The sequence below is a fragment of the Euprymna scolopes genome, chromosome 35, assembly GCF_053919585.1.
Source record: "Euprymna scolopes isolate OS-2025 chromosome 35, ASM5391958v1, whole genome shotgun sequence".
In the NCBI taxonomy this organism is placed as follows: domain Eukaryota; kingdom Metazoa; phylum Mollusca; class Cephalopoda; order Sepiida; family Sepiolidae; genus Euprymna; species Euprymna scolopes.
In genome coordinates this window covers 68,467,706-68,492,689 of record NC_136516.1, presented here as the reverse complement: position 1 = coordinate 68,492,689, position 24,984 = coordinate 68,467,706, and the positions used below count along the sequence as shown (strand labels likewise).

The 24,984-nt window shown below is 32.6% G+C and overlaps 1 protein-coding gene across 1 annotated transcript in view; it reads right to left on the bottom strand.

Moving 5' to 3' along the window:
* LOC145259901 (uncharacterized) overlaps positions 1-24,984 on the bottom strand; it is a 122,762-nt gene that overhangs the window by 2,417 nt on the left and 95,361 nt on the right. Inside the window, exons 9-13 of the mRNA XM_080117822.1 lie at positions 22,869-22,947; positions 20,398-20,605; positions 19,295-19,347; positions 17,192-17,592; positions 14,439-15,848 (exon numbers count right to left, since the gene is read on the bottom strand). Coding sequence (XP_079973948.1) covers positions 14,439-15,848; positions 17,192-17,592; positions 19,295-19,347; positions 20,398-20,605; positions 22,869-22,947 — 2,151 coding nt within the window. The remainder of the gene's footprint in view (positions 1-14,438; positions 15,849-17,191; positions 17,593-19,294; positions 19,348-20,397; positions 20,606-22,868; positions 22,948-24,984) is intronic.

The window sequence follows — 24,984 nt, the reverse complement described above, 5'->3', positions numbered from 1 at the left end:
CATTCATATTGTTGCTCATTTTCAACATTTTAGGCTTTTATTGGTAACAACTTAGGCAAAGCTGTTTCAGGTCAATGGTGGCATACAAGTATATAATCGTTTATTAATTATAATCTTGCACAACTAGACAAGCTTATCAGCGCATACAAAAACCAGATTCCAAACTTTTCACATCCTGTGAAGAGGTATTTACTTTTTTTATCGACAACCAGTTGTGTTAACATTTTATAATAAAGTACACTTGCCTTTTACACTCTCTTAATACTCGTATCAGCATTCCTTTGCTTATCTTTGGCTACGCTTTATTTTACAATTACTGGTAATTGAAGCATGAAACATGGTCAAAATCAAGAAATGTCACTCCTCATACAGGCCTTAAGTATGTAAAAAGCAAGTGTATATTATTATAAAATGTTGATGTTTACTTGATGCATTACATAGAGTATAGAGCACAAAAAAAAATGCTTATTTTAATAATACCACTCCAGTCTTTGTAGCTCTGTAATGTTTTAGTTTTTCAGTTAAAAATATCTTTGCATCTAAATTTTCAGAGAGGAGTGCTACCTTATATTAATGTAACTACATATAACTGAAGCTAAATATATTTGGGACCGTAAAGCCAAGCAAATAATGTTTACTTTTCCGTCCTGCCATCTAACTTCAATTTAATTTAACATAACTTTTTGTTGTAATATTTTTTAAATTTAACTTGTTCCAAGTTTATTTTTTATAGGAAAATGAATTTTTGTAGAATAACCCTAAAAATAACCAACACATAAATGAGAAAAACATAATATTAATGTAAGCATCATGTGCTCATTAATAGAATGATAGGAGAAACACTTCAGGTGAAACAGTTCTATACATGTTTGCCATTATTCCCTGCTACTCCACAGAGCACTCTTAATATAAATATCTATAAAAGGCATTTTGTCTGTGTGTGTCTGTCTGTATCTCTGCGTGCGAGTTTCTTCCATATAGACTTTGAAATGGCTGAGCCTACTTAAAAGCATTTCACACAAATGTACTTTACGTGTCTGTGAGTGTTCTTAGATGGGTTTTGTATCTGAATACCTTCAATAAGTACTGGAACATTGGTAATTGAAAAATCTTAATAAAGTTGGAAAAGTTCAATTTTGACCAAAGTAAACAACCTTATACAACCTAACATCATAAGCACATTTACGAAGCTTTATCACTGCACAAGCAAAAGGGATCAGTATATAATAATCAACAATTGGTTCTTTGATAAAACAGTGGGGGCGTTCGAAATGAATGCTACAGTTAGAGCACAATTGAACCAAATTACTTGACTTTTGATTTTAAACTTTAACTGAAGCTATTATATATATAAAAAAAATAAAATCAACGGTAGGTTCTCTGCAGAGCAATGTAGACTACAATGTATTGTGGATTAAGTCATTGTGGGGAAGCCTATGAAACTTCCTGCTGGTGCACTGCTGCAAGTCCTCAACTAGAGCAAGCAATCGATCTATTTGACTGAAAAATTGTCGATTTCACAAATTTCGATAATAAAAGTATTGAAAATGTCAAACATTCGTTGATCCTCATTCAATCCCAGGCAATGTTGGGTCTCCCTGCTATTCTATTCTAGGTTTACTAGCAAGACCCATTAAGTGAAAATAACCAAGATCTTTGATTCTTTCTGCTCTGATCTTAAGCACGTGGTGCAATAGGGAAAAGGTGGCTGGTCAATTTTAATGCATCAAAAACCAAGCTTCCCTCTTTCCATCATCAAGTCTTGGGGAGGTTTCAGGTTTTGAAAAGCTTCTGGATCTAACTTTCACTCCTGATCCGAAATGGAGCACATACATCAAATCCATTGCCAAAGTCACTGGACAAATAGTTGGACCATTCTACCACTCCAGTAGGTTATCTTTAATTGACCTTTGACAACTAAATATTTTCATTTACTAGCTAAACCCAAGTGATTTTTGGAATAAAATATCTTTGTTCTGTGACAAGTAAGACTTTTGTATTTTTGTTTGTTTTTTTAATAAGTGTAATTCAAAAGATGCACTGAATTTTATGTTGAGACTTGAAAGTATAAACACTAATTTCTTCAGATGTTTTTGAAAATAAAAAAAAATAATTATATTGTTCTATTAAACCTTTTATTGTTTAAATAATTTGACTTTGCTTGTTTTATTAAAAAAAATAAAAAGGTTAAAAAAATTTTTTTTCAATAATGAGCTTTGGAAGATTGTCAGTGAAAAAAAAAAAAAAAAAAAAACAACAATCACCAAAAGCGTTTTATTATTTCTAGTTGCCACTTGAGAAAAATCACTTGCAAATGCAATAGTTTCACCCGCAATGTAAAGCCCCGCTGTATGAGATAGAGTACATCTAGGCAGGAGCTGCTTGAAGTACTCTATCCTGCCTTGACAAAGTTCAAAACCGACTTCATAGTAGGTGATGACCTTTTCTCTTCCTTGCTATGTCTTTCTCACAGAAGAGATGTTGCTAGCCTGTCTTTGTTCTATTTTTATTTATTTTCATGGCAAGTCTTCGTAACCTAAAGCTTCTTGCCTAGAACTGCCCGCCTGCGTTCCATTGGCCTGCTTTTTAGCTGACTACAATATGGTCACCTTCAAGTCCAACTTTAACAAGTTCTTGTTGAATTGTCTCCTTAAATAATCAAATTATACCAAATTTTCACTAGTAATGATTACTATGCTACTGTCTCAATGACTTCATTAGCCCTTATCCTCAAGTGGCCTTTGTAAAAAAATCTATCTGTATATCTAACACACACACACACTGTCTGGTTGTAAAATACGCTTAAATATGATATTTTAATTTATGCAGATTTTGTATTTATTATGATAGAGCAAATTCTCTTTTGATTATTATCTTGTACCCAATATACTTAGTAATGATTTCAAAACATAAAATGACTGGTCGCATTAGCTGGAATCGAAGCCAAAACATTTAACACTTCAGCCTAAATTGTTATTTATTACTTTAGCTGTTACTGTTTGCACGATCACCAGATAGATAAAAAAAGGGGTTAAAAAGTAAGCAACTTCAAGCTAAAAATGTATATGTATGCATGCTCAGAAGTTAGTCGATTTACTCCTGCCATGGTCAACTATTTTTTTATTTTGACCTCTTTAGCACCTATTTTTACAGACTAAAACCAAATCAAGTGTTCCTGAAGTCCACATATATATCAAGCTTCAAGTTTGTAGACCAAATATTCTGAGCGAAGTTTGGTGAAGATGTTTCACACACACTAACAAGGTTACTTATATATATATATATATATATAACATGTCCGTGTTAGAACGTTTTCATCCTGAATTCTACACAATTATGCATAGTGTAGAAACTATGCATTCAAAAGAATATGCAAATTACTTAACCTTCATGAAGTTGCTTGCATATCCATAACAGTATATTAAGTTTGTTTTAATAATTTTTAAATAGAAAAGGTAGGCTTGTTACAAGCCTACCTTAATGTCAGAATGAGAAGAAAAATAAAAAAACTCAATTATACAGGGTGTCCGTAAAGTTACTATACAGTCTTACAAGTTACTATACAGACACCTTGTAATATATTAACAGTACAGTAAGATATTGTATTAAAATATTTATTTGTAACAAAAGAAATAACACCTTTATGTTTATAAATTAACTATTAATACAAATATAATACAACAATAAGACTGTATAGTAACTTTACGGACACCCTGTATATATTTAAAATTTTCATAACTGACCAGAATCAGTATTAAATAACCCAAAAAGGTTTGATATGCCACAAAACTAAAGACAATAACCAAAAGAAACCTAAAATAATGAGGTTATTTTCTTTATATAATAGGATTATCATTTTCTTAGTAACATAAAATGTTAAATATCAGAAATCTAACATGCTGTGCACATGAAAATTCATGCTAATTTCATGCTCCAAAATATGATTGCTTTGGTCACTACACATTTTTCAATTACATTGAAAGGTATTGATTTTTTTCTATTTTTGAATCTAGAAATGCCTCACCATTTAGAAATCAAGCTTACACACGTTTAAATTCGGTCAGTCTTGCTTATCCAGAAAAACCAAGATTATTTCAATCATTCTATTTATGTTAGTTTTGTTAAAAAATTATAGCATACCAGCAGATCTACCTGGTGTTGCCCATGTGTTATAAGTGATGAATAAAAATGATTTCATTGTTGACATTAGAAAACTTAACTGAATACAAATGTAATGAGAAAATTTTTTTATTATTTTACTAAATAATAAAAAAAAATTTTCTCATTACATTTGTATATTAAAAATAAAAATATCAATAGAAATAAGTTTCTATCAAAAACATGTTACAAAAGTTGAATTTATTTACTAAGTAAACTGATCCCTTATTTCTTTGAACGTTATAACTTTCATATGTTAATTTGTCAGAGATCAATCCCTGATTAGTGTTTCTAAAAAATATGCCTTTTTTTTTTTTTTTTTTTTTTTTTTTTACAAAGGTGGTCACCATTTATCAAGGCCAGGAAACCACTCAGGGATAAGGGTTATTGTAAGTACAATACGTTAGTGTGGAGATTTAATAGTGTCTACTTAAGGGGGCGGTTCATCAGGAATTTGTTTACGTTGGACTTGAAGATATCCAAGTTGTAGTCAGGTGGGAAGCAGGCAGACTAAACAGAGTTCCACAGGCGTGCAGTTCTAAGAAAGAAGCTTTGTTCATGGAATCTACATTTTGATTTAGGCATAGATAAAGAGTGGGGAAAGTTTTTGACAGTGGATTCAGGTAGACGGATGTTTTTTGTAAAAGATTGGTGAGGGGGAACCAGAGATTGGAGCTCAGACGAGCACCTGCCATGGAAATAACGATAAAACAAAGATAGGCTTGCAATGTCTCTTCTGTGGGAGAGAGGTTGCAGGGAAGAGAAAAGGCCATCCCCCACTAAGTCTATTTTGTATTCTGTCAAGGCAGGATAGGCTGTTTTTAGCAGCTCCTGCCCAGATATGGCAGCAGTATTCCATCCTTGGACGTACTTGGCTTTTATATAGATAGAGAATTGCATCAGTAGTGAGATATCTTCTGGAGCGATAGAAGGATCCCACCATCTTTCCAGCGACCTTGGCAACAGACTTGATGTACGTGTTCATTTCAGATCAGGAGTGATGGTCAAGCCCAGAAGCTTGTCAAAACATGGGGCTTCTCTTAGATGAGAGTCATCCATTTCAATTGATGCCAGATAGGGATCAGAGCATTGATGATGTAAAGATAGGAGTTTGGTTTTAGATGCATTAAAAAGGTAACCAGCCACGTCTTCCCCCACTGAACTACACGCTTGAGATCAGAGGAGAGAGAGCTTTGCCATTTACAGATTTTGATGTGTTGCCATAGATGGTCATGTCATCAGCATAGATGTCAACGAATGATTTAAGTATGTGTTTAGGGAGATCATTGATGTAGATCAGGAAGAGAGTTGGAGCCAGGATGGACCCTTGAAGGACTCCAGCATTAATACTGCAGACATCTGATTTTTGTCCATCAACCACTACTCTTGTTTTGTTCTCTTTCAAAATTTCTTGTATTCATTTTCGAGTAAACTATTTCTCCGAATTCAATCATTTACAGGGGAGATTTTTACTTTCATGTTAATATTTACTCCCACACACCCAAGTGTCACCGGAAACCATTCTTAATAGGATTACCTTTTTTTGATTATTGTTTTTATTTCACTTCTTACGTCTATGTACTACACTAAATTTTAAATCTAAACACAGATAGCTCCCTTTATGTATTCTTTCTTTTCTAGGTCTATTTTAAAATGATGGCATACAAGAATAGCAAATTACCATTAAAATAAATGCACACAAACTATACATTTTTCTTATTAAAATATTTACTGAATTTTCTCTACATTTCTAATGTGATATAATTTATATCAACGACTACATTTACGTGTCACATAAGATTTTTTTTTTTTTCATTTTATCTTTACTTCTGGATTTTTGCCTATTTACAAACATTCAAGAATACAAAAATATCACCAGAATTTAATTTACAAACAGATAATGAAATAAAATGAAACTATGCAATATGACAATAAATTTTGTTTTAATTAGATCGTATATTTTCTTTGATCAGATTTATTTCTCAACTTGTTTAAAAGACCTACGTCATCTACAACTGCCAGATTTTAATGAACACCAAAAATGGTGTTCATTAATCAGTAAATAGCAAATATCTTTTTACAACTTATTCCACCTAGTATTATTCATATACACACATTTTCTTCCTACCTTTTTCACCAAAATAAACATACATTTATGAATTGTATAGATTATTTCATCTTTTAATGACATTGCCTTCTAACAGCAAAAAATAAAAAATCATTATAGATATAAAAAAAAAAAATCAACATTCAATCCCAATTAAAAATGACATAAAATTAACACTTCTAACCAGTCACAGTTGATGGAATGTGAACAATCTACCCTCATGAATTAAAAAGTTCAGTTCAAAATTTCATATAGATTCAGAGTTTGACAAGATTCACAAGTTGGAAAAGATACCTCAAGAAGGTGGCAGTTACATCAACCAAGATGAGAATAGTAATTTGCATAATTCACTATTTTACTATTTTTCAAGATTTTCTGGAGTTAACTTTTCAGTCTCCTAATGTTCGGAGTTCATATCGATTGCTAAAGAAATTGATACATGCATGATAAAAAGTCGGCCATTTTTAAGTGTGTGTGGTGGAAGAAATAAGTTTATTTAAAAAAATCTTTTTCTAAAAGCGATGCAATATATACACGGTTTCATTTTTTCTCAATAATTTCACAAATGTAAATATTATTTGAATCTTTAGTTGAGTTGTTCTTGATTAATTTTAGACCAATAAAAAGAAATGCCAAAATCATCTTCATCTCAAACAATCAACTAATAATGACATTAAATTTTTTAGATAATTACATTTGAAGAATTAAAATCATAGCATCTCAGAACTTCCTTAAGTGCATTCTAAACAAGCCCATTTTGATATGAAGATTGGCGTGATTGCTTGACAATCTATAGTTACAGAATTGTGGTATATATAAAATAAAAAACATTTTAAGTGATCTTCATAACTGGAAGATCTATTACTTTTATTATTGCAATTTTTAATAAAAACTATATAAGTTGTGTCTAGGTGTAGGGGAGGGGTGTAATCGATCGAGGGAAGAGTGTATTTGCTGATGACACCAAACTGCCCACACATGCAAAGCAGTGGCTCATTCCTTGAAAAATTATGTCCAGTTTGTAGTAGAATGGGACAAAAATGGATGGTCACATTTAATACTAGAAAGAAAAAGCTTCTTTGCTTAAGAAACTATCAGAAACATTTCCAACCACTAATTAACGTGGCTGATAAGTAGGGCTATGACAAGAGAATATTCTTTTCATTATTTTGACTCGAGTATATATCAGTTAATATCATGTTTTTAGACAGAGTGATGTGGTTCTTAATTAATTGTGTCTGTGTCAGATATATACTCGAGAATCAAAACAATAAAAATATTCTCTTGTCACAGCCCTACTGATGTCTTCCCATTCAAAATCCTCAACCTAATAGTCTCACGCAATGTACATAAAGGATGATGTCAAGTCTACTGCAATTATTAAATATAATAAAAAGCATATTTTTTAAATGTTTTTTGTCAAGGGTGCCTACGCACTGTTCCAACATTTCAAAATACAACCGCTGAGATACAACGCATGGATCTTTACAGACTTTTCTTACTCCAACTTTACACCATGGTAAAAAAAAAAAAAAAACAAAAAAAAAAAACATACTGAGGATGGAGTATAGCTCTGAAATATATTTGTTATAAATTTCAAACAAGTAAAATATTTCTTTATTTTCCTAATATTACGTTGTGATTTAGCTTTCAAGCTCACTTGATACATATTTTATTTTACTCAAATGTTTGTGTTGCAAAAAGTTATAAGGATCAACACATCTGACCATGAAGGTAATCTCCAAAAGTCATCAAAAGAAAAGTCTCAATCAGTAACCAAGAGAAAAGTAATCTCATAATCATATGTACATTCAAAATAAATTGTAATCAACTCATTTTATAATATTTTCTATCATTCAGTGTTTGTGCAGTATATTTAGATTTAAAAAAGAGCATTTTAGGTAAAAATCACTATTCTGTACTTACAGGTTATGTTAAAATTAGTAAAAATTTCCAAACATTACTAAAAAAGAGTAGATCTGCTAAAAAAAATAAATAAAAATGTACAGGCACAATGTTCAAAACATTGAAACCAGCACTTCTTATTTCCATAAATGCTATGTTTCTAAGAATTTACAATTGATTAATGAATTTAAGTAAAATTTTAATAAGTTACCCTCTTGTGTTTGCTGATAATTTGTCTATATTTTGTGCAAACTTATTTCTGACTAAATCCAAAAGTATGAAACCTTAGAATGCAGAGTTAACGCCCCCTCTTTTTTTCTGCCAAAATATGGAGACTTTGATGGCTGAAGAAGGTTGAAGGTTACATTGTGCAAATAGGGCTCAAGATAACAATAGTCCGATTAATCCAAATACAAACATTCATACCTCATTACAAAAATTCAGAATCAATTTTACTTACAACTATTTTTCTACTTTCATTTTTTGTAATTCTTGATAATTTCGACACAACATCTAAGTATGTAATAAGTGTTTTTACCTAAAATGCGTTTATTTGAAATTAAATTATACTGCACAAGCCCTGTTATATTCTGAAGAAGCACCAAATGATACAAGTTTAAAAGCTGAGCTCTGTAATTGAACGGGATATACATATGCTATTTTAGTTAGTTTTTTGTAAAGAAAGCTTACAACTAAGGAGATTAGGAAAAGCATCTTTGTTAGACTAATACCTTTGTCGTTAGTCATTTACCATAAGCTATTATGATACTTTGACCCTCAACTGAATTTATCATGTTGTATTATCAATAGTAATAACAGCAAGAGTTAAAATCGAGTTAGAAAAAATTTTTTATTCTTATCTTTTACTTAAGTCAAACAAACACAGCAGCTAAAGTTGTAGGTATTATATGGAGGCTAGAAAGACAATTGGTCTGTTAGGATAACTTTTGTGATTGGGGTAAATTGTTTGAATCATGAAAAGTATGTACAAAGCCAGTTAAATTTTAAAAATAAGGCAAAATAGAAAATAAGTCTTTCTACCCACCCCTCACCTCTCCAACTACTGGTTAAATAGTATAGTAAAAAACAGCAGAGTTGTCACAAGAATTACACACAAACTTTGCTAACTGAATTTCTGGTAAGCAGAAAAAAAATTTTATTTAACAAAAATTCATTTTTATTTGTTACTAGCTTAGCCTGGGTTCCCGGCATTGCTTGGGTGTTTGGAAGGGTGTGTTGAGGAAAAAAAAAAAAAAAAAAAAAAGTGGTAGTAGGTAGGCTCAAACCTATACCGCAAAGGAGCAAAAGAAAGTGAAAAAAGGAAAGTGACGTCTTTGCTGTTGCGTCCATTGCCAAAAAAAAAGAAGTTTTGGTAGGTAAGTATGAGGATCAAACCCGAACCCTTGAGGCAAAGTTGGAAATTAAAGTGTGAAAAAAAAACAAAAAAACATGCGACGTTAACCACTGGGCCACCGCGACATACTAATGGAAACGCATTTGAATTTATTTAATTATTTAAACTGGCAGGTGCACATTTTAATGACTTAATGAGGTCAACTTTGACTGCGGGGTAGCATTTCATTTACTGCGGGAACGCTTTTTTTATTTTTATTTTCCCAAGATGTTTGGGGAGGGGGGGAAACCAGCTCCTCTTGTCCAAATTGAATAGCAATTGTCTGATATAAGGAAAATATTTCCACATTGATCAAAGCTGATTGCTTTCGGACATTTCCGGCAATCACAACTGGAAATATACTGCCAGAATTTGTGTCGCTTTTATTATACGAAAAAGCCTAATCCACATGCGGCGAGTGACAAATGTTGAATATTTATTTTCCCGAAGTCGAGCAAATTAAATAGACAGGCGAGCTCCGTTGTTAACTTGGATATATTAAAATATCTTTTATTAAAAGTTTTAAGTTGTGAGCCAACCGACCGCTTCTCTGAAAAAAGCCTTTCTTGGACATACACAAAAAGCGAACATACATACACATATTTTCACTTATATATATATATATATATATATATATATAGATAGATATAGAAGATGTATTAATTTATTTACCTAATTGTTTTTCTTTTACTCTGCCCTCCCACCTACTATAAAAATTTATTATTTGAATTTGTTGTTGTAAATTTGACTTATTTTTTAGGAAAATACCAAACAAATCATGCTTGCTATTTTTCTAAAAATAAACATTCTTCAATTATGAATGAGCGTCCGTCTATGTATTCTTTAGAAAAAGAAAAAAAAAAAAAACTTGACGCGATTCTTTTTAGTATACCTTTCAAATAGTCATACTAATAAAGTGCCACTTAGCGTCGAATGTTAGCAAAAGGGGTAGACAATTTCCATTCAAATCAAGTTAGGAATGACTTGAGGAAAATAAGTGAGTTGCCACAATAATTACATACGTAAACTTTGCCAACTTCTTTCTTTATTTCAATTAGTGAGAAAGGAACCTATCACCATACTTTCTCCTAAACATGCCAATTGAACTTATATTAAGTAGAATACTTGGTATTTTAGTTTTTTTAATGGAGAGTAGATATTGCATTGTGGATGTGTTATTGGCAGCTGCTATAACTCTTACTTCTCCTAATTTGTCCCTCACTCCTCATTTAGAATGAGTGATTTTTCTGACCAAGGGAGAAAAAAAAAAAAAAAAAGCTGTATTCTCGATCGGCAGTATTTTTGCGTGAGCAGTCAACTAAGATGTTGGAAATTTTCTGTTTCTATCCTTGTAGCTACATCACTAATAAGGATGCTGGAAGTAAACGTAACTGGGTTGACATTATTCGCTTGATAGTTAGAGACTCAAACTTTGAATTAACCACTAAGGAGGCTGTCCTATCAGCAGGTGCAAAGTATTGGGGCTGTTGTATTGCCATTTGGTGAATGGATTCTGGACCATGCAGTAGCTTCTGGTGGGGCTTCTCGATGCCATATTAATGAGTAATTGTTACGGCTTTACCTTATGTGTTACCAAAAAAAGAAAAATATTTTGTTCTTTTCTCTCTTACTTTCCCCTCTACTCTGATCTAACCAAATCTATTGACCTGTTTCACAAATTCCAAAACTCCATGAAAATTCTCCAGAATGAATACAAAATTAAAGCCAAAACCTCAATTTCCAATGTAGACTCCCACTACCATCTCTCTTTCTCCAACATCAGGGATCTACGTTCCAACCTTCCAGAAAGCCAATTACAGAAGACCAAACCAGATCTATTATTCCTAAGCGAAATTGGCATTGAAACAACTTGATGGGTTTGTAATTAAAGGATACTCTAATTTAACATAAAAATCTGACTCCTGGGCATGGAATATTGTTTACATTAGAGATGGCTTTCCATGTGGTATGGACATCTCCAGAGAAGATCTTAAATTATCCTATATGTGCTTCCAGGTTGCACTTGCTCACACCACTGCAACAGCGGAGTTACTATCTTTAAGAGCATATCTGAGAAAATTGACCACATACTGTCTGTTCATCTTTTGGCTAACATTCACATATGTTGAGACTTCAATGTTCACGATGTGGAATGGTTGACTCATTCAAACAAGACTGATGATGAAAGGTTCTGTCACGATTTCTCAAGTGCTTATAACCTAACTCGGATTGTTCACGAACCCAACTGTATGCCCGACAGCGACGATCAGTATGCAAGTCTCCTAGATCTTTTTCTCACAACTTGTCCTGAGCTTTGTTCATCTTCTGTCTCCACTGGGATCTTCCACGACACGGTTGTTTTACTTAAGATAAAAACAAAATGTAATAAGTCCTCAGACGTATCTCTCCATCGTACAGTACATCAATACTCTATGGCTGACTGGGATAGATTCCGAACATTTATGTCAGATTTCGCCCTGCGTTTCATGTTTAAAAAGAACGTGCCCTCTATCATATCAGACCTGACAGAATAGTTAATTGTAGGCATAGACTGCTTCATACCCTTAAAAAAATTCCAATAAAAACTTAACAGCCAGCTGTAGTTCTCTCCAGAATGTGCTGCTGCGATTGTGCACAGAAATCACTTTTTCCATTGCTTCCAGCATAATAGATGCACCAAGACTAAATCCACCTTCAGGACTGCCAGCAACCACTGTAAAAGAATAATAATGAACGCGAGAGAGTTGTATGCTCAGTCCATCAAGTCCAAAGTAGCTGAGCAGCAGCTTGGTTCCCACCAGTTTTGGCAAATAACAAACAGGATCCGGAACAGAAGCGTGTGTTCTATCCCAACCATCATCAATGGATTTGATTCAATTCTGTACCTGTATAAGGATGGAGTACTGTTGCCACATCTGGGTAAGAGCTGCTAGAAGCACCTTATCCTTTCCTTGACAGAGTTCAAAATAAACTTCATAGCCTAGTGGAGGATGCTCTTTTCTCTTGCTTGCAACCTCTTTCACACAGAAGAGATGTTGTGAGCATATCTCTGCTTTATCGTTATTTTCATGGCAAGTGCTCGTCTGAGCTCCAATCTATGGTCCCACCCTCACCAAACATTACGAAAAACACTTGTCTAACTGAAACCACTATCAATAATTGCCCCCACTATTTATCTGTGCCTAAACCTAAACGTAAATTCTATGAACAAAGCTTCTTTCTTAGAACTGTACTTTGCAGTTTCTCTACTTTCTAGCTGACTACAATATAATAGTCTTCAAGTCCAATGTGGGCAAGTTTTTGATGAGCCATCCTCTTAAGTAATCCAATTTACCAAATTTCCACTAACGATATTGTCTCATTGATTACTACACACTTATTAACCCTTATCTTTGAGTGGCCTCTGGTAACTCCTTAGTAAAAAAAAAAAGAAAAAAAGTTGAATGCAGCATAGTCAATGACAGTATCCACTAAGTCAATCACACCGCCCTGTAAATCTTTAGTATAGATTTGATATATATATATATATATATATATATATATATACATACACACACTAACAATCGCCTGGCATTGCCCAGTCATAAAATAAGAGGTGCCTTCAATAAATTCTCAGACTTTTTTGTACAATTAAATTACAATTTAAATTATTGTACACTCTTGAAAATTCAGTATGTTATTGCTATACATACTATGAGATGACTGATCAATTTTTATGATTTCAGATTCAAATGAACAGCTACAGCAGGAATTGGAATATATCCTATTAAAGCCTGATTGTCACAGCTGATTAATTTCAAAAATGCAATCTGGATGCAAGGACACTTTAAAAGAACATTATGCAATACAATTCTGTTTTAAACTTGGAAAAAATGACACGAAAACGTATGGAATGCTTCAGACTGCTTTTAGACCATCTTGCATAAATCGAGCATTAGTTTTTGAGTGGCATAAGAGATTCAAGGAAGGCAGGGAGTCTGTGAGGGATGATGAAAACTGTGGGAGGAGTAAGGAAATCAAAACACTAGAGTTGATTGGTCAAAAAAAGAAATTCATGGATAGGGACCATCATGTGTCTATAGAGACAATAAGTGCACAGTGTGGGAACTATACATAATTATTCGCGAGGAACTGAAGATATGGAAAATTTGTGTGAAGTTTGTCCCTAATATACTCCATCCTTGCCACAGACTATTTAACTAAGATGGGCATCAAGACCCGCCCTATAATCCAGACCTTGATCCCGTGGCTTTTGTTTATTCCATAAGCTCAAGCTTAGAGGCTGTCGTTAGGAGACAATTGAGGAGGTGAAAGAGGCTGTGATGAAGGTCATTGACACGCTCACACAAGAGGACTTTCATGTGGCCTTCCAGAAGTTGTTGGAATGATACAAGTACATTATAGCCAGAGGAAATTACTTCGAAAGGGACTAGAGTTTCATGTGTGTACTATCAATAAAAGTGCTCACACAAAAAAGTCTGGAAACTTATTGAAGGCCCTCATATATTCCAATTTATGCAGATTTCATATTATTATTATAGAGCCAATTCTCTACTGATTATATTGTATCCAACATATAGTGCCCCCTCCCCGTGTGGCCAGTTGTAAAATATGCTTAAATATATTTTAATTTATGCAGCTTTCGTATTTATTATTATAGACTCAATACTCTATTGATTATGATATTGTACCCAATACATAGTGGTAATTTCAAAAATTAAAAAAAGATATTACTTGGGTGTCATCAGCTGGAATTGAAACAAAAACATAGTTCTCCAGCCTTATTTGTTATCATCTGAGCTTACAACAGATGGATATCAGAATTTTAAAAATTAACTGATTAATGCCATATACATTATTAAGTGCATAACATACCTGTCATTGATTCCATTGTGCTCTCTTTACATTCAACGGCCAAGTGGTTTGCACCACCGCAGTTATAACACGTTTGTATTGATGGTTTGTGTTTGTTATTGATAGCTGTCAGAGCATGATGAGTCAGGAGTGGATGCTGCTGGTGTGGGGGCGGAGGAGGTGGCCCACCATTGCCAAGTCCTCCGTAGCTGCACATCGGGTTTAGTACACAGTGTGGATTTGGGGCGGACGACGATGGTGGTGGTGGTGCGGCTGTCACTTGAGAGGAAGAGTTCAAATGCATAAGGCCAACATTCGGATGGTTGTAGATCAAGTCAGGATTGGGGCCATTAGGCATGTATGGAGCAATATTTGGAAATTGTATCATTCCATTGGCATTGGGAAACATGTAAGCTGATAAGTGCTGCCACTGATGAGGGGGTGGGGTGTTGGCCGGAGCAGTCATTGGAGAGGTCAGCATGCTCCCAAAATGGTACGAGCCAGAAGTACAATGGCCTTCGCAGCCACATGAATTGCATCTCCGTGACCGACCCATAGATGCAGGACTGGGGGAGTTCATGGAGTATGCCTGTGACGAGTAAGTGATGGTAGTGGTCGTAACACTGCCTGGGTTTGTGCATGGGCCATGATAATTCATAGGTGATGGTTGACCACCCGTCTGGTCTGACGAGCAGGACAACACAGATATACTGCAAGGATCGCCGGAAGTACCAGCAGGATGAAGTGGCTGAGAGACTACAGAGTTTGGACACAAGGGACCGTTGCTATTTTTTACATTACCCATGTGTCTGGGTGGCGGACTGGAAGCAGAAGAACATGAAGACATTGTGTTACTTGTGCAAACACCTGACGATACTGTTCGGGTGCATGACGGATGCACTGCACCAGTCCTAGTTCGTACCCCCGAAGAAGTTAAATGCGGAGAAAACAGTGGCGCCCCACTTCCAACTGCACTATCCCCAGGACCTGCAGTATTAGAATTGACCATCACAGACACCACGGTGGTGTTACAGTCTACAGAGTTGGGCAGCCCAGGATGTAATAAAGGCACCATTGGACTACTTGACTTGCCATCTAGGGGCATGTTGATCATGTTTTTGGGATGTATTCCTATATTTGTATGTGCTGGCTGAGCATTATAGGCTGACCGGCTCGGGATCATCTGTTGACGATGAGGTAACAAATCAGGGGCAGCACCATAGTTTCCCAGAGAAAGTTGCTGTTGAAGCTCCATATAATGATGGGAGACGGGTAAATGGATATTTCCTCCTTTAGACGGGTCTTCAGGTTGACCTCGCATTACTGATGTCTTTGAACCCATTTGCTGAGACAATTTTAGATTAGGTTTCTGAGATTCTTTTTTCCTAAAATCTGGTTCCAATGAAGGCTCTCCATCTTTGCCATTTTTCACTAAAAAAAACAAAGAAAATATACAGTTATTCAGAATGATATTGTTAACACACACACAAACAAACAAACAAGACTTGCATGTAGTGCATTAGTGTATGTATATGTAAAATCAGTCTACAAGACAATTGAAAATAGAAATTTGTGATTCACTATTTTATTGATTAGTCTTTGTCTGGCTTTTGATTAAACATCCCAAAGAAAATTTAAGTATATCTACATTTTTTTTTAATACTTGCTTCGATGTCAATCAAGTGCCAGAAACCTCAACAAAACAGCGAATAGCAATGTTTTTGTATCCTGTTTTTGATTTTTTTTATATGATAATTTACTATACATATCTTTATGGTCATTCAAAAAAAAAAAAAAAAATGTTTATAGAAAAAAGAATAATTACACAAGAACTATATCTGGTACTTATACAGAATAGAAACCGTATTTTTTAGATAGGATTCTTAAGGTAAATTCAATTTTTATGGTATTTCTTGTTTATGAAATTGTTACATACAGAATAGTTACAAATGCTGTCTATCCATATTCTGTATAAGTACCAAATATGCTATCAAATCATTGCAGCAGAATAGAATGTAAGTGTAAGCACAGAAGAAAATTTAAAATCTTGAAAATCATGGGAAATTCAGAAACAGAGAAGGAGGGGGGTGGGATAAGCAACCCACTTCTGACTGTCTTTTAATATGCCCTGAAGAACAAACCTTGAAATAAGTTTTTGGATGTTCAAAATATTTGCCATTGTTACGATGTCATGCTGATCTCTGACAGAAGTGAAAATTGTCTGTATGGACATGTAGTGCATGCAAGTGACATCATGAAAATGGTATTTAAGATGGAGAGCTCCTGGGAAAGGTAAAGAGGACGATTGTAAGAAAAATAAATTTCAATACCCGACACAAAGCTTCCAAAATGGTCAAACTTTATCCAGACCAAGACTTTGATCATGTATTTACCTCTCTCTTCCACCATGAGAAAATGCGATACAAGACCAGAAGTTTGGATTGATAAAAAAGTGCACCTCTTCCACACACATATACAAAGGCTCAAGAATCCTCATCAGCATTCCTCCATAGGAACACCTCAGATGATTAGCAATAAACTAACCCCTTCTCAAGAGATGGTAATATTGGGAAGGGTGGACCTCTGAGAACTACAAAGAATCATTCATCAGAAACAACACTTTGATCATATATGCTGGAGGGAAGATCATATGCAGAAACTGCTGCTCAGTGTTACAGAAGATTCAAAATTAACTTTTTTTTTAACCCCAAGCCAATGGACACATATTTACAGTGCACAAGATAAAAAAGTGAAATAAAAATAAAAATTCCTACCTCTATCACTGTCATCTGATGCTACTGAAGAAGAAGATGCAGCTACCATAGCAACATTAGCATTGCCTGGAGGTCCTGGACTGGGTGGTTGACTACAATAGTCAGACCCACCTGGTGAACTATCAGCATTATTTGGTGTTCCTGGCGTTGCAGTGATGGGTTGTGAATAGCAGCAATGAGCTGTTGGGAGGTTACCTAGGGGTAAAGATGAAGGTGCCATTCCAGGACGTGATGGAGGAGCTTGCTGATGGTGGCCAGCATAAGGTATAGAATACTGATGCTTATATGCTGCGGAAGCCGGATGTTGGTGCCAGGTTAAGCCATGATGAGGGATGCTGCCACTAGGGGAAGATATTCCAATTATACTATAATCGATCATTCCATTTGGAGGACGTTTGTCTCTGAAAGAAAAACAGAATTTTTTCAAGCATAAAACCTTGAAAATAATGGATTTTCTAAATATGACCTCCCCTTTTAAGAATATCTCTATTTGCACTGGTAATTTATTGGCAAGCAGGATTTCAAAAATTTTATCTCATGCAATTAAATTGTTTTCCTAATTATAAATATATATATAAAATATATAAAATGGCCTAGCTAGGAAATAACCTCACAGAAAAAGTGCCTTTTATATATATGGAAAAATGAAAACCTGAAATTATTTATATTTTCAACATTTCATCTTCATATCGATACTGCCTTGTGATGACTGAAATACGAGTAAAGACAAGACATCAATGAACATTGTTTTTTCATTTCAATAATGTTGGAATATTATTTCCATAACTTTCATCATATAAATAGAAAATTAAATTCTTATAACTACATCTTTATCCACCTTTCAAAAAATTAAAAAACAAGTAAAACTTAACTGTTTTGTTGACAAATAAACAACCAACAATATAAAACTATAAATCCTGAATCTTCCATAAGTGCAACTCTTCAGAAGTTCAAAATTTCTCACTAATATATATATATTGAAATGAATTAGATTACAGGTTGGTGAATCTAATGTTTTCTAGTCTTATAGAATACTAAAAGGAAATATTCATATAAGACAATCCCAGCTGAATAAAATTGCTCAATATACCAGATAGAGCAAAAAGATTTTTTTATACCATGGATATTACCAGAAACTCTCAGTTTTTACCCACACTTCACCAATCTTCACACGATATGGATCTTAAACTTTTTTCAATGATTAATTCTGCATTTGGATACCATTCAACATATCTTTTCTTTACTTTCTACATTCATTCCCTTTATCCATGTCACTTAAAAGCATTTTACTTTTAATATTTTTCTCAGTATGTGCAAAATTATTGCGAACCAATATTAGTATTTTGCTAGAAATTTTCCTGAGATGTGCTTACATTGAAACTCATGGGTTAAGAATATTAATTTAAACATTGTATTTTTTTTTATTCAAGCAATAAAATTTTAATTTTTTTGAAAATTGATCCTTTTAAATGAAATTTGAACATATAAACTAGAATATATGTACTAGCAGGCAAGATAAAATATTTTTTATCTAATAATGAAAAACCAAACAAACTTGTATATGCTTAACAAAACTAGCACAAAATGAGTCTTCTGCATCATTTTCTTAAGATGTTTTTTGTCGAACGCATGCAACTCTGGAACTCATTTGACCACACTTTTTTCATATAAAAACAAAAGTGTTCCCACACACACACATATATATATATATATATATATATATTTTTTTTTAAAATAATATGCCGCTCCTCATTTAGGGAGTACCAAATTGGTCAAAGGGAAAATTATTCCCAACTTGCATTTAGGTAAAAATGTACTTTCATATAAATAATTTAATTCATTCAAAAAGTATCGCTAATAAGAACAAATAAAAATATCTATGTAAAAATGTGATACATTCAATAGTCGTGTGAGGTAGCCATGTGGTAATGGTTTCGATCTCTTATTATAGGGTTCCGATTTGAATCTCACTAGATTCAGCCACTCTGATGAGTAGTAGACGATGAAACACGTGTCACTGGATAATTATATTTTAAAAATTATATATATATATATATATATATATATATATATATATGCAAGATAAAACGCAAAAGGACTTACCGTCCATTTTTGTGGTGATCTGCCACATGAATCTTTTCTTCATCTACTTTCAGCTGAAAATAGAAATTATATTAAATACATTTTATCATGTTTATCAGATGGCATGGTTCAGTATTTTCTGAAGAAAATAAATTAATCTGCATTTCTGCCGATCTCTATAAAGTTGAGATGTTTATACATTTTTATGTAAACAATTGACTCCTAAACTTATAAACAGACCGTTATCAATTTTGAAAAACAGCTGCTAGGCACAAGTTGTCCAAATGTAAACTATATTCAGTTTTATGCTGAAGAAGTAAAAAGGATGTGGAAGCCCTTAATGAAAATTCTGATACTACAATATGTAAAAATTTAACAAGATATTTATGCATCAATTAATAAATATTTCCTAAGTTCCAGTTTCTTTAAATTATTTTAAAAGATGCATATTATGGGTTCAACTTCCCATTTGAAAATTTAAATATATCAGATTTGCATTAAATTTGATCCATTAGATACCAATTAAGCAAGAGTCCCTGAATTTCAATTTCTTCTTAAGACACCTAAAGATTAAGCCTTAAATTTGAAACCTTTTCTAGAATCAAAATCATGTAATCGATTTTGATCAAAATTAGAATAAAAGATTTTATTCTAGACATACGGCTCAGTATCATTATATGATGTGCATATGTAATCTTCATATTTCTAAAATTACAAACTGTTTTTATGGAAATCGATCTAGACAAGACATGAAGCTACTTGATGTAAGGAGACATAAAAAATTTTTTTAAAAAGAACAAAATCCTACTACTTCAAGGTCAAAAACAAATCAACGATAAGTGTAATATGGATAAATTCCAATCCAGAAAACAGCAATTCTTCTCCCTTTATCAGAAACATCACTCATGGAATGTGAAGATAAAGGACAAAATAAGTGAAGCGAGAGTCAAAAGGCTACCAAAAATACAACCCAAGACCCACTTTCTACTCTACACGATTCCATTTTCTGCAATTAATTTCCATTCAAAATTCCTCGTATCATACACAAACAATATGGTAGACAGAAATAGGTATTTCTTTTTAAAACAATTAACTGAATAGTGAAAAAATAAGGTAGAACTTACCAAGTGGTCTAATTCGTTAGATTTTAGCTTATTGTTGGTGAAACAGTTACTGTCAACACTGCCAGGTGATGCTGACCGGCTATTGGACTGCTGGAGTGATGAGAGTGCAGCTTGCGGGTGTGGTGGTGGTGGTGATGAAGTTGGAGAGTAGAGAGGAGAGATACTCTGGTTCAGATGAAGATTGGCCACTTGTCGATTGCTGCAAGGGCTATACAAGGAAACAAAAATGTTTTTAATTAAAGATTTTATAAAAATAAGTCACAAATAGTGTTTAATATTAAAACTAGATGTTGATCTGATTTGATAAATGCAGCAGTTATGATTGACATATCGGCATAATATAAAATTAGAATCAAATATTTACTGTAGTGACTTAGGACTTATCTCAAGAAGCACCACTTCAAATCATTAGTTAGTTTATTCACTTCTCACAGCATCAAAGTTAGACATGGTCTAGTGAAACTGATACAATCAATGAACTGCTTACTGATCATGACAATAGTGGTCGCTCACACTAAAGAAAATGCTGTAGACTTGCATGCTGTTCCTGCACAGGAAAGAATATGCAAATTATCTTGAATAAGTGATTGTATATAAACATCCGGGATTACGTAATGAGCTATGACTGATCATGTAAGACTGTGATAGAGGCATCTGGATAGAAGCAATGCTCAGTTTAAAAATAGATATTCATATAGTTGAGATTATCCTTATCAACTTATAACACATGTTTCAGCTACTAAGATTGGGATAACGTATGTTCATTGTATCACACATTAACCATAGAAATCACAGTCCCCACTTTGAATATTAATTGTCCAATTTTGCTTAATACTATATCTTAATTTTGATCAAAGATCAAAAACAAGATATTTAACTAGAATCCACTAGGTGAAAAGGAATCGAAGAAGAGATCCTTCAAAGGTTTCCCAATTAGATTTAAAAATTGGAAAGTTTATGGAGAACATTTTACTTTTAGTCAGCTTGTTGCTTAGAATATTTATGACTTTTGTCTTTTTGATTTTTGTCTTTATATTTGTTTTCTGGTCTTTAGACTTTCATTGCTAGTGTCAGTTTGGCTAGTTTAATCATGTGACACCAAATATTCAAAGTTGAATTGACATAATTGGTTGCTTAGTAAATTTTTATGAACATGAAGTATGGATCAATACGAGTGATAAATCTCTTGTGGGGAATGGTTCAACCATAAACGACTTAGTTAAAGACATTGGGTATCCATAGAGTTAAGATAGGAAGATTAACCCTTTCCGAAATCCATAACTTACAGTTCTTTTAACTATTTCTTAGCTTCCAACATGGACTATGTTTTTTATTAAGTTTTAAGCATTGTACTAGTGTACTCCAGCTAAAATAATGTTAGGCAGATTTTAAAAGTTGGACCTAAATAAGAGTCTAAGCTGATAAATCAAACTTTGATTTCAATTATTATTGTACCATGTTATTCACAATAGACTAACATGCTTTGCTACAATTTATTTAAAATGCTTAATCCATTCTAACAGTTTTCTAATATGTAGAAATTCTTAAATAGTCATTTTATTTTATTTTTTAAGAGTTATCTTTCCTTACTTGCTTATTTTAATTCAAGATTTACTAATGGATTTTCTAATTCTTTTCTATATAAACAAAAGTAGAGGTATATTTGTAATTTAGATGCTGATGGATTATCGACACGTTTTTTCTTTTTACTTATGTTGCTTCATTTTTAATAAGTCAAAACCAGGTTCACTTTTAGCTTAGATACTGAACAGAAATATTTACAAAAGAAATTTGAACCTAATGTACCTGGAGTCGGTACAGTTAATTTCTATATAAAGTATTTGTATATGTTTATATATTACTTGCATAATAGGATTCACTCATAAATTAATTAACTGATCATTATAAATTTGGGAATACAACTACTAGGCATAAGGGTAGGTAATGTGGGCTGTATTTAGTTTAATTTAGTTTTATGCAAAAAATAAAAAATAAAGATATTGGAGACACTGAAAATTTAGATATCTCAGACTTTTTGTAAAATTTTAGCAAGCGAGGCATCAATTAACCAATATTCCAAAGTTTAGTTTCTTTAGAGTATTTTAAAAGATTTTAGGAGCCAGAAGTGTCCATTTAAAAATTTAAATATATCAAATTTGCATTAAATTTGATGCAAAGAGTCTTCGAATTTCATTTTCTTAAGATCCTTAAGACTTACAAGCCTTAAATTTTAAACATTTTCTATAATCAAACTCTTATAACAAATTTTCATCAAAATTAGAATAAAGATTCTACATGAAAGGTTTAGTAACATATTTTGATTTTAATAAATAAAATATGCAAAACTGTTGTTTAAAGAATTTTAACCATCATAGAATTGCTATTTTTCTAGTTTCTTATAACAGCAACATAATTGTACTTATTAAAAAGAAAATGCAAGGAAAGCAAAAAAAAAAATCATAAAAACATACTTGTGATTATTCGATAACTGAGAGTAATGTGCGGTCGTGTAAAATTGTGAGTGATGGGGCTGTCGATTGTTGATGTCACCTGAAAAAAATTAATATAAATGAAATAAAAGTGTTTACGATTAAGTGAGAGAAAAGGCGACACATAACTAAATACAAACAAAATTGTTGAAAGAATAATCCTTTGTATTTTATTTCATATTAAAAAAAAAAATCACGAAATAAGGTTGTATATGTGTATATACATGAATGTGTATTAGTATTAACAATGGAACGAGATTTTGAGTTCAAACCCCATACAAAGCAGTACATTTTGTTCTTCAATAACATCTAAAAAATAAATTTCACTAAATATTTAAGAAACTGGTGATTTGAACAACTTATTGTTTAAATGTAAATGTCACAATTTTTTTATTGCCTATTTCTCCACCCCAATGCTTGATTGATCTATTGGGGGGAGGGAGTAAAAAAACAAAAAAACTTTAGCATTTTTTGTTTGGTTGGTTGTTTTTGTTTTACGGCATATCAACCCTTTTCAGGTTATTTAATGCCCAATCCAAAGATTTTAATAGAATATATTTGTTGTTTTCAAGTCGGTTTCTATTTAACCCATAGTTGGGACCCTAACAGGTACTACCACTCCGGGTCAGAGTAAACCTGGGAGCAATGGCAATTAAAGGGTGGCTCCACACTCCCCAAAGCCTGCAAGCTGGGGCCTCACCACTGGATATAGTTTAAGGTCATATCCAGGACCCATTTTTTTTTTTTTTGAATGAGTCCTTTAGACAAAAATATACATTTATTATATAATAAAGCCAATGTTCATGTGTGCACTCATATGTACAGGGTTACATTCAAATTATAAAACCTATGCTTTCAAACAAAATGCCCTAACTGACTGTACCATCAAGTACTAAAAATCACTTTAAACTTACATATAAATTTCTGGTATAAGGTTTTACTCATCGATAAAAAAATAAACGATTTCGTTTATTAGAAAAGAAAAAAATAATGTGCATTTTAATTTAGTTTACATATTTATTTGATTTAAATAGTTTTACTAAATTAAATTAATTTCTGACAAAAAAAATTTACAAACAATAAAAAATAAGTCCAATGTGTTTACAAATTCATAGGAATGCAAAATAAACAGTAAACATATTGTAACTTTTGAGGAAAATGGAAGAACTGAAATAAATATTAATAAATTAGGTAAAATTACTTTTCCCCAAGCAATTTAATTCAACACAATTTTTTAGAGGATGAGAGGAGGGGGGGGGGCTTTAATTTTGATTATTTAAAAATATTATTAAAGACATTTTAGGGAATTATCAGATGTTTTAGTAGACAGAATTGATTGGTATATTGATATATTAACAATATAAATGTTCTACGCTAGTTATATTTTTTAGAGGAAAAGCCTGCAAAAAGCATTTATGAAATTTTAATCTAAATTTTAGTCTAAATGCAAATGGTATTATTTTTCGGATAGAAATAGTTGAACATTTCAATTCTATTTTAAAGAAAATGTTAAATACTAAAGAAACTTGTAGAATGTCAGCTGTTGCAATACTTTTGGCATAATTTTACTGGATATGATCAAGGATTTGGATAATTATATTTATAGTCGGAGGTGATAAGAACGAATCAATCTAGTATGAGAATTCTATAAAATATACTGAATCTATTTTTCAATCATAACTTTTCATTTTGATACGAGATAGAGACCACTGCTAAATCTGACTGTATTAATACTACCATTCTTTACCTGAAATTCTTTACAATTCAAAGCTTCTGACTGGATTGATACTGCTAACTTTTGCTTAGGACAAGTACATTTCATATTTGCAATTGGATAATTTTCTTTTCTCTATAATAGAAATTTCTTTTGTTATCCGTTTTTGGATAATTTTTCTATTACAGGAATGGCTTTCAACTCAAGATCAGACTGACTTAAAAATAATAATTATACATTTTTACAAAATTTAAAACCATTATATATTATATATATATATATATATATATATATATATAAAAATAATACCAGCTGCTATGTATATGTATTTTCCGAATTCTATAATTAATGCAATGCTATCAGAATAATCTTACAAAAATGGTA